Consider the following 19,265-nt stretch of genomic DNA (forward strand, 5'->3'; position numbering starts at 1 on the left):
TAGTATACAGTATGATAGCGGACAATAATCGCATGGAGAACGAGGACTCGGACACAAGAACACGCTGGCAGCTGGAGAGGGCTGATGAACTATTGACGCATAACGGGTGGGAGATTAATTTTGGACCCAGAAACAGTCGCAGCAGTCAACACACTGGCTGCGTCTTAAAACCTAATGAGATGCCTAATTAAATAGCATTATGCCCAAGAGCGTTTGAAAGCTCAGCATGTTTTGAAACACAGCCATTGTGCTGATATGAGTCAACGCGTCACCGTATTGGTGCGTTTAACGCGAAACTGTCATTCAAGCGGCATGCTGTCCTGAATATGCATTACAAGGATATAAACAGTACTGGCGGTACTACTCGTGCTTCTTTTCTGCATGTGCTTAGCACTTTTTTCTTACACACAGTTATGACTAAGGCATGAAGAGAGAGAGAGAGAGAGAGAGAGAGAGAGAGAGAGAGAGAGAGAGAGAGAGAGAGAGAGAGAGAGAGAGAGAGAGCAGGAGTGGGTGGAAGAGAGAAAAAAATGGACGTGGGTGCTTAAAGGAGTGAGAGAACCGTGGTGCAACACGAGAGTGATTCAGCATGAGGAGCATCCGAAAATTGCGTTAACAACGGCAAGTCCACAAGCTGATTCCCTGCAGTGGACAGTAAAACAACTAATAAAACTGATAATCAAATTCTTAAAATGACACTGTACATGTTTTAAAATGCACCTGTTGCACCCGAAATGTAAAATAGATTGTGTGTAAATCTCTTTCGCCTTCTGCAGAGTATACGCACCACGCAGTTTTGGTTTGAGTCTTAAAATTAGTGTGTGCGCACGCTCGCGCATGCGAGAGAGAGAGAGAGCGCACAAGCGAGAAACTGCATTCATTTCGGCTCAGCGCGCGGAGCCGCTCTTTCGTCGACTTGCATTCGATCTCGTTCCAAAATGGCCGACCACGGCGATGCAGTTTCACCGGCATGTTCCTCTAGCGCTACGCGCTCGAGCCAACGTCAGAGCCTCGATTGAAAAGAAAAACACATTTATCCTCTCTGACTCACTGAAATGAATTTAACCCCTGCGTCACCCTTCACCGCGGCGAGAGAGGAGCGGGGCATCGCCGACACTCTGCGAAACTAAAGAGACATGGGAACACTGCAGTGAAAGCTGATGGCTTAAAGTGGCGTCAGGTGCAGGGGTGTCCGGGGAGCGTCACGAGGGAATGGACCCCACTGATGCGCGCCTGCTCAACATGTGAGCTTTTCATTCATGAGAGAATGTCCTTAGTCACCATTTGGTGCTCGCGGACATAGCACGTTTGGTATTAGTTATTAACGGAGCATTTAATCCGTTAATTGCGATTTTGTCTGGGAATGATTGCGACATCTGTGCGCCATCAGCATGGGTGTTATTTAACGGTGACACTGCGTGGACAGAAGCGCGTGGACGCTGCGCCGTATTGCGCGTCTCAGCTGTTTTAAAGCGCTGATCGCACAAAGCGGCAAAAAACTCGAAAGGCATTGGATACATCCTGCAGCAGGGATTGTACTTCTCTTTGTTTTATACTATTAAAGAGGACGGCCGAATGTAAGTGCTTTGAAAATCACTGACAATTGATTTAAACGGCTTGATGTGAGTGTCGCGACGCACTGTGGATATATCGCGTCTCATCGCAGCAGCTGTACGCGTTGAAGACGCGATTGTTTTCAAGGACTCCTCTCGTGAGTAAAACACATACGTGTGCATGAAACGCTATATATAGGGCGGATATTTGGGTTCATAATGCTAAAATGAGTTGTTGTGTAACACTAATGAAACATCGTTTCGAAAAAGAAGAAAACGGAGACAAGGCATGATATGGGCTGTGAAATAACCGAATATTGGCCTGAACGCACTTCACAAACTTAAAATGCATCGGTCGAGGGAAATCTTATTCCTAGCAATGGCATGGTCTTGAAATACGTCTATGAAAGGAAGCTACATTAATGGCTTGAATAGAGAACAAGCTATTGTAATGAGGGTGAAAAGAAGAGATGAACTGGGTTGTTCTGGAAGACATGCGCACACCTCCCAGAAGCCAATTTAGTATTGCAGGGGATTTATTAGAACAACTTGGGTCCCACTCCCTGCCTTTACATCTCCATCGCCTCTGGATGGGATGACTTCTGAAGAAAATGTCTCCCCAACACTTGTGAGTCATGAATAGACCACAGCTAGAGAAGAGCTTCACATTTGATGTTCAAAAATACAGAAAACAAGAAGCCACACATCGCCAAGATGGATGGAAAGGAAATCAGCTCTCCTAGACTCGTGGATATTTGCTGACTTGGCTTTTTCTGCTTGTCTTTGCCGTTCTATGGACTACAGGCAAAATGATACTGTGAGCGTTGGCTGTTCTGTGACTGCCGATTTTGGTTTTCGTTCATTTTTATTACTCTGTGGGAGGAAAATTGAAGCATAGATGTCACTTTTGTTTTGCTCATTGATGTTGTCGCTGGCAGACTGACTGATTAAATTTTGAACTTTCAGAAGGAAAATGTTATTCGTTTCTGCAAACCGGCTTTGATCTTCGTTCAGTGACTCCATGGTGGCAGAGGAAAGATGGCACACTTGACAAAAGATTAGGAATTCACATTTTACATCCGCACACTGACAAACGTACGCACACACATGCTCACACTCATCGTAAAACACAAGCCGACAAATCTTCCCATTATGGAATTCTGCCATTACCTAAATCCAGTACTGTGACTTCCAAAGCTGTTTTTGACTTTGAGAGCATCTCTGGTTGAAAGTGACACCGGTTCTGCTCTGCTTACCCTACTCTAACACCAGCACATTTTTGTCTCTCCCCCCCACCCGTGTCACGTGGGGGGGAGGGCTCGCACCTGCAGGGTGATCCCAGAAGAGTTCACCTCTCAGCCCAGCAGACAGTGACTGTCACGAGGATCTTTCAGCATGGATGCTGGGCAGGGCACCCCGGAGAGCCCTAACCGGGCGGTGGAGTACCTGCTGGAGCTCAACAACATCATTGAGAGCCAACAGAAGCTTTTGGAAACACAGCGGCGCCGCATCGAGGAGCTGGAAGTTCAACTGGACCGACTCAGCCAGGAGAACAAGGACCTGCGGCTGGACCGCCAGCCGTTCCCTCCCCCGCCTCCGCCTCCCATTCACCCCACCCAGACTCCCACATCCCATGCACACGCATCCACCCACATCTACGCCAATCAGACTCACAACAGCGGGCCCATCCCGATCCCCATCCCGGCTCCAGCGCCTCCACCACCTCCTCCACCGGTCCCGCCACGGGACCGTAGAGTCAGTGCCAATACACACACAAGGCTCGGCCAAAGCCTGTCTGGACCCAATGCCACGGAGCGAGAGAGGGACCGAGACAGGGAAAGGGAGAGAGATGGTGCCCCTAGCAGTTTGGGAAGCTCACTGCAGAAACAGTAAGTACAGGCTTGGGGGCTCTTTTACTGCATAGTTGAGGATATAGTGGGGTTTTTATGGCTCCCATGCTAGCTGTGTGTGTATGTCAATAGAAAAATGCCTGCCTAACAGTTTAAAATGTACAGTATGTTTGTACGTGATAGAGAACGAGTTATGCAATGGATATGTGACCCCGTCTGTAATATCCAAACTAAAGTCTTATAATGTAATTATGAGAATAAGAGCATCAAAGTTTGATTTCAATCATTCATTTTACATTGATTTCAACCTTACTCGGTCAATATTAAAGATAACAAGGTTATATTTTAACAGAATGTTCTTGACATTATGTAGGATGATTTCATGTACAGAACAGTAAATCACAAAAACTGACTAAGCTGGGTTTTCACAGCCAGGGTAATATTTGTATATTGTAATATTTACTAGAACTACATGGAGATTTGTACTAGTCTTAAAAGTAGGATACTAGAACAGAAGCAGCGCACAGAAGGTGTCTCTTCTTTTTTCACTATGTCTGTCTTACAAAACTGAAATTGAGTGCAACAGTCTGTCACAATAGGACTGTTTCCAGGCCATCGGAGAAGCAGCTGGCTGTGCCATCGAGCCTGAACGTTACATAAGACGACAGACTCTCACCTGTGTCGGCCCTTATCCGGACAGATTCTGGCTCCTGGGTCTGCTTTAGCATGCTAAATCTGTCACAAATGTATAAAGACATTGATATTACTGATCCAGATCTTTGCTATTTCCTATGAAGCTCATTACAATCTTACAGCTTAAATCTTGTGGGTGGACTCAACAAATAAATAATTAAAATATTCAGATTAAGATCTGGCCCCAGATGCCACACTTTGTGCTAGTGGTCCTTTATCAGGTCCACACTGGGATGATGTAATGCAGCGTAAACTGTTGGGTAGAAGTCCGCTGTGAAGTTCATGTCAATAGCTTAGAGCCTGTCAATATCTTTCTCAGCGTGTGCTGCGTCAAGAGGCTCCATATGAATCCGAAAAGAACGAAATCGTACAGAAGTGTAACGGACCACACCGTGCGCTGCTGATAGTTTGGTTGTTTGTCTTTCTCTCTGCATTGCTGAGGAATCGACCTCTCTATTGCACCTCAGATTGTTCCCGTCTGTAGTGTGTATTCGGTCCAGCCTCGTTTGGGCACACGGTGCGTACAGATGCATGCATTACTGTGTGTGTGTGTGTAGATTAAAATGAGTTGGATTTGTATTGCATCAAGGCAGGACTGCAGTGCAGGATATCCTGTAGTGTTTAAGGCAAGTGGCTGGTGCGGTTTGGACCTTCATTGTGTATGCGTGATCAGGCCGCTGTGTAGGAGAGGTTGTGATTAAAATTCAGCACGGAGTCATATTGTGGATCAACCTGTGTAGGAGAGTAAAGGCTCATAGAGCAGAATACACTGCACCCTTTATCTTCTGCTTCCTTTAGTATGTACTCCTTTTATATAACTGTTTTCTAATGGAGACAAATCTTAATGCAGATAAATTAAGTGCTTTCTCTGAGACTTAATTTTTTTGCAGGGGAAGTCTGCTTATGCCCGTTTCCAGTATTGCATAGTATATTTTAACTTTGTAAGCATGGGTAAAATTATGGATGGCCCTTGGATCAATCTAACTATGATTACTGTACAGTATAATTTGATGTGTTTGTAATGCATAGTAGCCAAAAGTATTAGTTTTTCTTTGTTTGCTTATTTATTCTTAACGCCATTCCAGCGTACATAGCTGTATTCATGGCTAGAACTGGTTCATCCATATACACATTGAGCAAATTGGCTTCTCCAGTTTACCTAACCTCCATGTTTTTGACCTTTGGGAGGAAATTGTAGTACCAGAGTAAACCTAAACTAACATGCAAACTGCACATAGAAAAGGTAACTGACCTAGCTGGTTGCTCGAACCAGTGCTGTGAGGAAACGGTGCTACCCGCTAAGCCGCCCAAAATGTTTTACTGTCATAGCTGGGGGACAAAAAAATCCAGTGCATTGATGTATGTGACCCTGTCTGTGAAAACCTAGCTAGTGATTGTTTTGTGATTTACTGTTTAATAATATCAAGAACATTCTGTGAAAATATTACCTTGATATCTTTAATATTGTCTGAGTAAGGTCAGGTCAAAAATTAAAATCAATCTGAAATCAATGATTACAAATTAAACTTTGATGGTCTTATGCCCATAATTAGATTATGAATCTTAAAGGAAAACACCACCGTTTTTCAATATTTTACTATGTTTTTACCTTAACTTAGACGAATTAATACATACCTATCTTTTTTTTCAATGCATGCACTTAATCTTTGTACACCATGTTGTGAATGTGTTGCATTTAGCCTAGCTCCATTCATTACTTAGGATCCAAACAGGGATGAATTTAGAAGCCACCAAACACTTCCATGTTTTCCCTATTTTAAGACATAAGTAGTTACACGAGTAAGGGTTTGTGCACACCAGAACTTTTAACCTATATAGTAATCACTGTTCCGTACACGGCACACCCCTCCCTTGCACGTGAGGCTGCATAAACGTCATTGTAACTTTGAAGCATTAAATCTTCAAAATATACGGTCATGCGGCACATCGTTTGAAAGCTTAGACTTTCGGGATTCCATTAAGTGCACACACAAAGCATCATATGATTTATAGCAGTCATAAAACTGTGCCGATTTAGGATATTTACTTACCTTCAAAATCTTCCCTTTATCCGCTTCGTTGAAATTGTCCAAAACAAATTGTTCATACATCCCCAAAGTCCAAGGAAATGGAATATCCAAGCCTTTTAATCCAAAACGATTTGTTCATCTCACAATCTTGATGTGTCTGACCGAATTACGATATAAATACTTAATTAGTTCACTAACGGACATTCATTCGAATCTCACTTTTCATTCACGATTTATAATGAATATATTCGGATGTCACGTTTATTGTGCAATGTCTGAGGAACAAGTACGCCCCCTTGTGGAATTTCAGACGTTCCATAAGAGGTTAAACGAGGCTAAAAACACCTGGACAACGTCGAATGTCAGCCATTTTTTTAGGTGAGTGTCAGCTTTCTTCAGATGAGCGCCTTGGTAGCTGAAAAACTTTAGCTGTGAGCCGGTTGGTTGCTGTGGTAATGCCCCTCCTCTCCTCCACTGTGATTGGACAGCCACGTGAGAACTGACATTGACGAACGGTGCTTCACCCAAAGTTGAATATTTTTCAAATAAGCCAGCAGCTAGCGTTTTTTACTCGCTCAGCCCCGGTTTTCAGCGCGGAAAAAAACGAAAGCTGCTGGCTTATTTGAAAAACGCAGAGCTTCCATTGGAAACAATTAAAAACATGCGCCGGCCGCGAACGTAAAACTTTGGTGTGCACGCCCCCTAAGTATGGTGGCACAAAACAAAACGTGGTGATTTTTTTAAGTAGATAAAACATTTGAATTATATTGTATGGCGGAAGAGCACTTAGATTGCGGCACTTCGACCTCGGGCGCAATAATATTGACGGAAATTTGAGCGAGACGGGGAGTAATTGTTACTGCGCACCGAGGTCGAAGTGCTGCAAACAAAGTGCAAACTAAGTTGAGGTAAGAACATAGTAAAATATTGAAAACTGTGTTTTCCTTTAAGACAGGATTTAACAGACTGGGTCACACATCTTCAATCGATTCTCATTTTCCCCAAAAAATATTAAGACAAAAATTTACAAAATATCTGGCGTAAGAATGGTAATGCGGTGAGGTTGAAGTAAAAAGAGGTAAATGGTCAATTTTTACGTATTTAAGTAAATATCTACATATATCTTAAGTATTTGTTTGAAAGGGCCAGGTAATGTTATCATTAAAATGTTTCATCCTGAGGTTCTTTGTTTACTGTAATATTTTCACACCTAGTGATTCTTTTTTTTTGAAACATTGCCTTGGTGAGAACTATTAAAGCCCTAGTCATACAAGCAGCATTGTGGTGGCTGTGGATGTGTGTTTTAGTGCCTGTAGCACTGCTAGCATTAGCTTAGCAATTTCACCTAAACAAAGGAAAGTCACATGACATTATTACGACATGTTTGCCTAAATAATTTCCCAGTCCCTCAATCCTCAACATCCCAAGCCCTCCCTCTGTTCTGAGCAGATGGCACATCTACCCGACATTCGCCAGTTTCTTGAGGATGGCCTTTTTTTTTTTTTTACCAACAAAGGTCATTTCCAGTACCACCACCTCTTGTGGCTATCACTGTAAGTTTGCACCACCGCTTGCGAGAGCGTCAAAAAACGTGTTAAATAAAACGCTCTGGCTGCTCTGCCAACAACGCTATAGAAAAAGATTATTGGATGCTCTGATGATTGAATGCATTCTCTGAAATTCTCTCAAGCGGAGGACTTCTATTGGTTTCCACCTTCCGGTTGCTGTTGAACTGTGCCATAGCTTGTTGCCATAAAGTTAACCTGATTTCATCTTTCCTCAACAAATACACTGTCCAAGACCTGCCACGCCGATGCTCGCTGACGGCTCTCATTGAAAGTGAATGACTTCCGGCCACTTTGGCGCCCTCTCTGACGGTGGTGTGAATGTACAGTTAAAGCTCTTTGACTTTTTAAGATCTGCACGTGTATTTTCTGACATCTGAGAATCCAACTCACAACTGCAACTGCTGAATACACAACACTTTCTCTCTGGTGTAACTCTCTCAGTTAATGAACATGTGTAACTACTGCTGTGGGTGAGCTGTTGAGGTGGGATTGTTTCTCAGAATAATTAGCATGGCCGGTGTTAATTACATTTGTCCATTGAAGGTGGCAATTACTGTTGTAGATGTAAGTCTGTGAGTAATACACTGGGTGTTGGAGGGCTGACGGGAAAAGTTTATACAATTATGATGTAAATGAATGTCTGTGAAGGAGCTCACATGTCAGTCAGGACTGAGCGTAGTTGTTGTTTTGCTTTTAATCTTTTTTATTTTATTTTTGCTTGGTTTTAATCTTTAATCACCCAAAAATGAATATCCTCTAATTTACTCACCCTCATGATATTCCAGATGCTTATGACTTTGTTACTTCAGTTGAACACAAACAAATAACTTTATATTAAAATGTCATCATGTTATCTTATATGCATAGTACTCAAAATAGAGAGGCTCTAAAAAGCACACACATCATCATAAAAGCAATTCAGACATCTCCAGTAGGTTAGTATATGTCTTCTGAAGTAAAACTATGTGTTTGTGAGAGAAAACGTATTATGTATGATGAATGTTTGTGCTTTACCATTTTGAGTACCATATAAGATAACATGATGACATTTTTATTTAAAATTATTTGTTTGTGTGGTTCATCTGAGGAAAGGAAGTCATACACACATGGAAAGCGATGAGAGTGAGTAAACTATGCGAGAATTTTCATTTAGCTGTAAACAATACTTAAATTTCCCCTATTTTCTCAGTTAATATCAACAGGAAAGGTGTTGTGGACAATTGTTTTCCACAGGGTTATTAACTTCCACAAATCTCTTACAAGTGATAAAATAGGACCACAAACAGGCTTCTTTTACTGAAGTGCACAGTGAATAGGAAACATGTTTAGTAAATCCCATGTAGTTTCTTTCATTTAATCTTTATTTGTTTAGAGATTTAAAGCCTGTTTACACCCGAAACAATAACTATAAGAGAATAGCCGAGTCCATATCACTATAACGATAAAACAGAGGAGCAATACTTTCAAAAGACTTTCAGTTTTGCTGTACTATGAAACATTGACAGTCCACAGCAGTGGCGGCCGGTGACTTCTTTTTTCAAGGGCACACGATGCAAACATGTAGGTTGCCCATCGTGTGTGGTTCCTAATTTCAAAATATGTGTTCGGCGCATCGAGTAAACCTAAGTGCATCACATGTCTTGTCTAAATAAGTGCCTACTGCAGACACAGTTTATGATAAGAGACGATCGCGTTTGCCAGATACTCGGATAATCTCATCCGTAATCAGAGTTTACTGTTAAGGGAGTGTCTTGTATTTTGTGAACGTGAGCGTCTCTTTTATCATAAACTGTTTAAAGGAGCATTTCACTTGTAGAAACATTAATCTTTGTAGTCAAAATGTAAATGTAAATACATTTAGAATTTGGTGCCTATTTGACCGAGAAAAGGGGTGTTTGTAGTCTCACTCCCTCAACAAGGATATTGGACTTCCTTCTTTCAATGATGCAAAATTATGATTTTTACATCATCGAAAGAAGGAAGTGCAACACTGAATTCTGTATTTCTCCTGTCTCATCGGCAACTGAGAAAATGATGCATGACCATTCAAAAACATGACTGGGGTTCTAACTATACAAAGCTTTATGCAAATGGATTAAGTGTCCCTTTAACGCGTGTGCAGCAGGCACTTATTTTGACAAAACACGTGATGCACATGGTTCACATGACGCAACAAACACATATTTTGAATACACACATGACACCCCAAACACATATTTTGAATTAGCTCCCCTCAGAAGTCCACAGGTACAAAAACATAAAAAAGTTGTACACTTTGTACCTAAAAGGTGCACAGTACCTCGGTACCTCAGAGGCAGTGTTAGGTAAGTTAATCCAAAAAAGTTATTAATTACTAGTTGCTAATTACATTTTCAATTGTGTAATTAGATTACTGTACAATATACAAAACACAAAAAAATTTAATTTCTTAATACTACTTACTTTCTAAATCCTATTTAGTAAATTATACAAATATAGGCTTGAAACGCCTCAAATAAATCATATAAAAGTACATAAATTATTCTGGTCACACTTTTTAAGGTCCAATTTTCACTATTAACTACTTTTGCCTCATTATACAACTAATTACTGCTTATAAATTCTTAGTAAAGTAGTTGTCACCAAAGGATTAAAAGTGAGAAGGGTACATAAATGTTCAACATGCATTTTAACGTTGGACTTTAAATGTTTGTTAAAGTGCGGGTGCACCCGAATATATATATATATATATATATATATATATATATATATATATATATATATATACACAGTGTTGGGGCGCATTACGTAATAATATTACTTTTCTGAAGTAACGAGTAAAGTAACGCGTTACTTTATAAATGTACACATTCATATTTGAGTTACTTTTTTAAAAAGTAATGCGAGTTACTTTTCGGTTTAATTAATTCAATTTATATTATATATTTGCGGTTCGGGTTGCAGACGGGTTGAAAACGTCTGCAACCCGTCGGTCGGGTGCGGGTTGTTTGTACATTGACTCGCGCATCATAGGTTCATACATAGTATTTAGTTCAATTACATCAGAAGCAACTGTAATTACTGGAAAAATAAGAGTAATCCCTTACTTTACTTTTTCCAGGCAAAAGTAAACAAATTACAGTAACTAATTACTTTGTAACTAGTTACACCCAACACTGCTCAGAGGTATATATCTGAACCAAAATGGTACATATTATGACCTTTACCGTCCTAGTGACAACTTTTGTACCTTTATTTCTGAGAGTGTAGATTAAAGGGGAAATTTTACAATATTTTTTTTAAGATGTCAAATAAATCTTCGGTGTTCCCAGAGTACGTATGTGAAGTTGTAGCTCAAAATAACCCATAGATAATTTATTATTGCATGTTAAAATTGCCACACCAAAATGTGTCGTTTTTGGGTGTGTCCTTTAAAATGCAAATGAGCTGATCTCTGTACTAAATGGCAGTGCAGTGATTGGATAGTGCAGATTAAGGGGCGGTTTTATTCCCTTTTGACATCACAAGGGGAACCAAATTTCAATGACCTATTTTTTTACATGCTTGCAGAGAATGGTTTACCAAAACTAAGTTACTGGGTTGTTCTTTTTCACATTTTCTAGGTTGATAGTAGGACTGCAGACCTAATTATAGCACTTTAACCTGGAAAAAGTCAGATTTTCATGATATGTCCCCTTTAAAATTAATTAAAAAAAAAAACAAAAAAAACAATGGGTCTTACTGTATTTTTGAAACAGTGCTATGTGTTTAACATTATTGACACTTCCACTTTGTTTGTCTCTATGTTTGTTTGTCTGTCTTCTGCTTTCCCCCACTGGATCCATAGACCAGATGGACACTCCTCCAACAAAGACAGGTCTGTTTTTACACTTACATTCAATCTCTCCATTCTCTCTCTTCCCCTCCACAGAGCACTCTCTTATTCGAGTAGTAGAAGTGACCGAGTCCTGTTCTATATAGGGCAGGTTGAATGCATGTGGGACATAACATTTTCCATAATGATCTATTGCTTCCCTATATTGGTGCTTTTACATCTGGAGCAGGTGTATCAGAGGAATAGCACTGTAAACTCACTGCAGAGTGCGCGAATATCAGGACTAACCGGAAAATAAAGACCTCCGTTACTTGGAAATCAAGAATTAGCGTCACTTGGCTGCAAGACTCCTGTTAGCCGTTGCCGTAGTGACCAATATGGCCAGTGTTAGTATGTTAATCAGTATTGACAGGCGTGTTGTTTGCATTACCCATATAGCGAATGTGGAAATGGGCGTTAGTAGTTAGTCAAAAATGGCATGAGTAATACCACATCTGTGTGTTACTGTGTATGTAGGAGTGATTGTGGGTGCAGTGAAAAAGGTCAAATGGCATTTGTGACAAGAATATACATAATGCTATCGTAAATTTGGATATTTCAGTTTTGGAGAACAGCACATTGTGTTTTAAAGCGTTTTTGTTGGGGTGTTGTGCGAGTGGTCTGTAGTTTTGGAGCGTTGTTATGACGATTCCTCACCATGGGCACGAGCTGGGGATCTGAAGGATAAATTATTGGTTGTCATGGCAACACCTGTAGATGAACTGGATAGCCGAAATAAAGTTGCTTGTGTAATATGTAACCTATTCGGTGCATGCGTTAAAGCACACATGATATGATATGACATGACTTGATGTAGTATTGTGTATTTAGACAATATATGTGTACATCAATGCCAGAAATGTATTTATTTGCTTCCTGAACTCGGGGGGCATTTTTTCCTTATAGGAGTCATTTAAAAACGTATATATAAACACATACTGTATGTCAGATACTTCATATGAATAAATTTTTTTAACAATTCCAGTAATTAAATAGGCTTTGAATAGAAACAGACATACAGGGTGATTTTTGGCACTTCTGTTGACGTTTTTTGCCCCGAGATCTGTTTCATTTTTGACACTGGTGTTAGTATGTGCATAGGGCTTGTATCATTGCCACTGCCGCACACAGTGGAAGGACACAGACATGCGAAGCTTGAGGACAAGACCTTCGCTATGTCACGTTTCACTATAATTACTCGCTGGATGCTTTTGTCCTCGTCTCACGAGCCATTCTGCCGTTTCAAATGCGAATTTAATTGTTCCTATATTGTTTAAATTGCTGTAGTGCCTTCTCATAAATGTGACATCGTAAATGCTAGTGCATTGCACTATGAATCATACATAGTTTTTATTTGTGGCCACAACACAAGGTTGCAATAATTATTGAAATCACATTCATAGCCCTACTCAACCTGATTCCCTGAGCTGTAGCTTAAGTGTGTGTGTGTGTGTGTGTGTGTGTGTGTGTGTGTGTGTGTGTGATGGTCCCTGCTGGGCTAAGCATGGAAATAACTCATGGTAAAGGTTTACTGTGAGCCTCTTTCCCACCCCAACAGCCCCTGCAGTCTGCAGTCAGCAGCAATGCATCACTCAGATGAGGTTGTGTTCAACCAATAGACCTAGAAGTGTGTGTGTGTGTGTGTGTGTGTACATATGTGTGTTAGAGTTTAGTCATTTGTTCTTGCAGTACATACCGTAGTATCAGGACATATGATGTAATACTTTTGCACCTTCTCTGTAAACTGTACTGTAATACTAAAGTGTGTGTATTTCAGTATGCTAGGATGACATGACCCTATACACTACTATAGCCTGCATTATAATAGGATTGGATCAATACCAACATCTTGGCTTTGGTACGATACAAACCTCTACATCCTCAGGCAACAAATAAACAGCCTCAGGATTTTTGCAGTTAACTTGTTAACGCATTTTGCGCATTCAGCTCTTGAAATTTGTTGTGTGTGCAATGTTTATAATCGAACACTCTCAGCAGAAAAGCGCCAAGCAGACCTTTAACTTGACGTTTGTTATAATCAAGTTTTTCTGTTTTTACTTTTCTGGTTACTGGATTTGTAAACGTGCACAACGACATCAATTACACTTCACTTTCCACACGAATAGTCTTTTATCGAACCTAATAAGCATTCGGTAAACGTAATAATTGACTGAACAGCGAAGACGTTCGAATCGGATCAAATAAACACACCATGTTAAACACACCGAAACAGGATAATTATGTGGAGCTGAACACTGTTCATGGTGTTAACACACATTTACAGCCTCCAGCTGAATGGATTTTCATGCTGTCATTAATTTGAATATGTACCTTCATGGCTTTACGCTATCAGGTCCATTACACCTTAACTGATCCCCATCCAGATACCAAATAACTTGGGGAAGTCGGCAGAAATGGGTGATGATGCTGTATTTCTCGACTAAACCTTGTGGGCACGCTACGTTTCGTCCCATTATCTTCTGTTCATACACATGTGAATGCTGGAATTGGGGAAACCCAAGCTCATGTGAAGAGATTTCGCATTTCAGTGCCTTTCAAGGTTGCGAATTCGTATCTCTTGAAAATGTGTAACCCCGTAGAAGATCTATATAGTGTCATGGTGTAACCTTTTCAGAAAACCCCAAGATGGAGGAAACGCTGATAAAAGCAGAATCCTATTTTGCATACAAGATTTCAAGATGTGTGAATACAAAAACAACTTTATGCGTGATGTCACGAGGGCTAGTAAATGGTGGCCAAATTTTATTTTATCAGTCCTCCAGAAAAAAGCGATTATACAATCGAATATTTAGTTTTTTTTTCCAAATTCCCGCAATTTCAAAAGCCACAAACAATTTGTGCAAGTCCGCGCAGTCTTTGCAAGTCCGCGCAGTCTTTGCAAGTCCGCGCAGTCTTTGCAAGTCCGCGCAGTCTTTGCAAGTCCGCGCAGTCTTTGCAAGTCCGCGCAGTCTTTGCAAGTCCGCGCAGTCTTTGCAAGTCCGCGCAGTCTTTGCAAGTCCGCGCAGTCTTTGCAAGTCCGCGCAGTCTTTGCAAGTCCGCGCAGTCTTTGCAAGTCCGCGCAGTCTTTGCAAGTCCGCGCAGTCTTTGCAAGTCCGCGCAGTCTTTGCAAGTCCGCGCAGTCTTTGCAAGTCCGCGCAGTCTTTGCAAGTCCGCGCAGTCTTTGCAGGTCCGCGCGGTCTTTGCAGGTCCGCGCGGTGTTTGCTGGTCCGCTCGGTCTGTGCAGGTCCGCGCGGTCTTTGCAGGTCCGCGCAGTCTTTGCAAGTCACATTTTTTTGTTTTTTTAAAGTTCCCACAATTTCAAAAGCCGCAAACAGTTTTTTGCAAGTTCCCGCAGCTTTTTGCAAGTTCCCGCAGCTTTTTGCAAGTTCCCGCAGCTTTTTGCAAGTTCCCGCAGCTTTTTGCAAGTTCCCGCAGCTTTTTGCAAGTTCCCGCAGCTTTTTGCAAGTTCCCGCAGCTTTTTGCAAGTTCGCGCAGTTTTTTTGCAAGTTCGCGCAGTTTTTTTGCAAGTTCGCGCAGTTTTTTTGCAAGTTCGCGCAGTTTTTTTGCACGTTCGCGCACGTTTTTTTGCAAGTTCACGCAGTTTCATCGCATAAAATTGCATAAAAGTCCCGCATATTCCATCACTTTTTTTTTAAAGTCCCACAAGATCAAGGATTCTTGCATGCAACAATCACAAAAAAACAGCATTTTTCTGAAAGGACTGTTTTATATTATTTTATTATAAGTCAAGTTTAGACACATTTACTGCGGGGGCTGCATAATGATAAATCGTGACTAATCATTTGCAGAATAAAAGTTTTTCTTTATAGCATATATGTGTGTGTATTGTGTACAATAATTGTGTGTGTGTATATATATAAATACACAAACATGCATGTATAATTTAAAGATTTTTTTATATTTATTAAGTATTTATACTTAAATATTTATATGCATGTGTGTGTATTTATATATACACACACCTAAATGATGCAAGCAAAAACGTGATTAATCATTATGCAGCCCTAGGACAAATTTGGCTGTGTTTAGATCGATCAAGCAGGTCACACAAAGTCACAGAAGTGCCCTCATGTTCTCCTTTGCTCTGGTCCTCGTGGGCTTCTGTAGAAGGGTTGCTGGGGGAACGAGGCGAGTTATCACAAATGTGTTTGTGTAAAAAACTGTGTGGGCGAGAGCCAGAGAGAGAAGGATGAAGGAAAGATATGCAGAGAAAAGAAACGCGAGATAATTGAAAGAAAGGAGAAAGATCGAGCGAGTGTGATGTGCAAAATAAGGGGACAGTGCAGCTGACAGGCTAATAAAATATGCAGGGAATTACAAAGAAAATGAGCCATCTACACACACGCACAGATTCACACTCCCACATCATATCGCACACAAAGACCTTAGCACAAAACAGCTCTCATCAGTGACATCACAACCACCTGATTTCACTGAGCAATGAAACGCTTGAGTTTTGTCTTGAATATAAATATTCTTTATTTCGCATGTGGGTGTGTGCTGCCCCCATTGTGGCATGTGCTGGTTGGTCAACCAGCATCGCCAGAAAGATCATGCATATGCTATTTTGCTTGGATGGCCATACTGGTCTACCAGCACTAACCAGCAAAATGGCCTTAAGCTCAGCATAGTTACAGTGTTTTATATATTTTCATGATTAACAGCCACACAGCCTGTTGAAATCAGCAGTGAACGGCAGGCTAAATCCGGCGCTGTCTTTATGATCCACACCATGTTTCCCTCGGCTTACATCAGCCCATCCAGATGGGTCCAGAGAGACTCGTAGAGCAGCAAAAGATGCTAATACAAAGTTTAGCTCCTGATGTGCTTTTTCACTAAGGGTACGACTTTGGGGAGATGAGATAAGCCGCTCTCTCTCTTTCTCTCTCAGTGTTTTGGTGCATATCAGCTGCTTTTGAGGTGACCGCACAGACGAGATTTTCACAAGAGGACAGACCATGTGTTTGTCCCCGGACAGCAAAAAAATGTGTGTGTATATAAAATTTGTTGAGAGGGTGTTTTGTTCGAGGTCATGTACCGTTACTGTTCCTCCCCAGAGGATTCAACATGGATGTGCATTTCCTACAGCCATCCCAGCTGGAAACTCTTACCAAACACAGCATCTGAGCTGTTAACACATGCGACACAAAGTAAACCGTTACACAGAAGTGTTCGTCCTATCAAACATGAGCACAATGATGAATAGAGAAAATAAAATGGAATTTTCATAAAGGAAAAATGAAATCTCTCTGTTTGCTCCTACTGTATATAACTCTGTGGTAGAGCATTGCATTAATAGCCCAAAAGGTCATGCGTTCAAACCCAGCAAACACGCATACTGATAAAAATGTATACCTTGCACTTTTGATAAGTGTCTACCAAATGCATAATTGTAGATTAATGACACAAGTTAAATGGTAGGTTGTTAGTATAGGGAGATTAATACTGGCAGCGAATTCTTCTGACCCTTAAAATCATTTTAAAGCTGAAGTGGGTGCTTTTTATTCATGCTTAAATCATTTCTCCTTTCTAGCCTAATATGCAGAGAATTTAAGTAAGCCATTTGTACATTACACTGTTTTTAAATGCAATAACGCAGTAACATTGGAGTTCGTTTAACCAGTGACAGACTTTAGACTGTTTAGTTATTTTATTTGTGCAGTTTTGTTTGTCGAAACAGAAATAACAGTTCAGCTTTAAGTTTGACACATTTACGACATTTGTTCATCATACTATAGCGTAAAGGTCTCAAAGATCCCTGTTCACTCCCACAGATTCATCTCTGACATTCTCACCCCAGTCCACACTGAGAGTTCATACCATCTACCTACACACATCTACATCCAACATTATCTATCTATCTGTATCTTTCCTACATTCTCTCTCTAAATTTCTTTATTCATTGCCGGCCATTTCCTCCTTTCCCTCTTTTTGTTTTATTTTCTGTCTCTCTTTCACTGTATTGTGCCTGCTTGAGCTTTGAGTGATGTTTGTTGTATTTGATTTTTTTATGTTTAATGTTAGACTGACACAGACTCCCTGCTGTCTAGAATGTAGACAAACTTAACTTGGGAATTTTCAAATTGATACAAAACATTGTTTTACCAGAAATACTTTTTATTTTTTATTTTCCAGGGAGAGTTAAAAATTGATAAAAGAAAAAGTAGAATTAAAAGGGACATTCCACTTTTTTTGAAAATATGCTCGTTTTCCAGCTTCCCTAGAGTTAAACATTTTGATTTTTATTGTTTTGGAATCCATTCAGTCGATCTCCAGGTCTGGCAGTACCGCTTTAAGCATAGCTTAGCATACTCCATTGAATCTGATTAGACCATTAGCATCGTGCTAAAAAATAACCAAAGAGTTCGATATTTTTCCTATTTAAAACATGACTGTTCTGTAGTGACATCGTGTTCTAAGACCGTCGGAAAATTAAAAGTTGTGATTTTTCTAGACAGATATGGCTAGGAACTATACTCTCAAACTGGTGTAATAATCAGTGACTTTGCTGCCGTAACATGGCTGCAGCAGGCGTAGTGATATTTTGCACTGCCCGAAAATAGTCCCATTGGTTACTTTCAATAACAGGGGCTATTTTTGAGCAATGCGTAATATCACTACGCCTGCTGCAGCCATGTTACAGCAGCAAAGTCCTTGATTTTTTTATGCCAGAATGAGAGTATAGTTCATAGCCATATCTGTCTAGAAAATCGCAACTTTTAATTTTCCGTCGGTCTTAGTACACAATCTAACTACAGAAGAGTAGGAAAAGTATCTAAATTCTTTGGTTATTGTTTAGCGTGATGCTAATGGTCTAATCAGATTCAATGGATTATGCTAAGCTATGCTAAAAATGGTACCGCCAGACCCGGAGGTCAACTGAATGGATTCCAAAACGGTAAAAATCAAATGTTTAACTCTAGGGAAGCTGAAAAATGAGTATATTTTCAAAAAAAGTGCAGTGCCCCTTTAACGCATCTGTTAACTTTGGTTGGTCAAAAATGTATTACGCTTTATAAAGAATTATAAAACTAAATAAGAACAATATAAGCATTTTTAAAGAAAGAAAACCTGGTGAAATTTGGTTTAACATCGTGTTTTGTTTAACCTTGTCTTACTTCCAAGGTGACAAGGAAATATTAAGGAAAGGATCAAGGAAAACGTGGCCTTTCATTTTCATACACTGTATTAAAGCTTTGGGTTGGTGGCATACCTTTCCTTGTAGACAAGATATAAAAAGGATGATTCATTCAGGCAGATAAATTTACTCCATTTGTCATTTTTGGCATGATAGAACTGCATAGTGGAAAAATGGCTGACGGATATTGATTTCCATACTGTACGTACTGACACTATTCAGCACTTGGATTTATTCAACAAATTTGCTTCGCTCTTGGTCTGACAGATGCCTTGTTTTCAACATCTGTAGCCGTGCCCTTTTACAGTACATGAAAATTACATAGTGTCTTAATGTGATATTGTTTGAGAGATGTTATAAAGTTGTTTGGCAAGATTCATTTCGCCACTGTCTAAGATCTGCTCCTCAGAAAATCCCCTGAATCCTTTAATTAGATTTTTAATTGAATCTCGTTTTCTATAAATTGATTTTTACAGGGAAATTGAATTTGTGCAAACCCCTATATTGTAGTTTTACAAGCGTTATTCACTTAACAGTGTGAATTGAAGGCTATTTAATG

The 19,265-nt window shown here is 40.3% G+C and overlaps 1 protein-coding gene across 6 annotated transcripts in view; it reads left to right on the forward strand.

The window, feature by feature from the left end:
• Positions 1 to 811: 811 nt before the first annotated feature.
• The window catches only part of iqsec2a (IQ motif and Sec7 domain ArfGEF 2a), a 123,666-nt gene continuing 105,212 nt past the window's right edge, over positions 812 to 19,265 (forward strand). For 3 of the 6 annotated variants that reach the window (XM_055167920.2, XM_055167922.2, XM_055167921.2), the window contains exons 1-2: positions 814 to 3,442; positions 11,521 to 11,550. In XM_055167920.2, the coding sequence (XP_055023895.2) occupies positions 2,949 to 3,442; positions 11,521 to 11,550 (524 nt within the window). In that variant the 5' untranslated portion in view covers positions 814 to 2,948. Of the gene's footprint in view, positions 3,443 to 11,520; positions 11,551 to 19,265 lie in introns of all 6 variants that reach the window. The other 3 variants (XM_055167919.2, XM_055167914.2, XM_055167915.2) reach the window with 2 other exon arrangements.

The sequence above is a fragment of the Misgurnus anguillicaudatus genome, chromosome 5 (genome assembly GCF_027580225.2).
Source record: "Misgurnus anguillicaudatus chromosome 5, ASM2758022v2, whole genome shotgun sequence".
Taxonomy (NCBI): domain Eukaryota; kingdom Metazoa; phylum Chordata; class Actinopteri; order Cypriniformes; family Cobitidae; genus Misgurnus; species Misgurnus anguillicaudatus.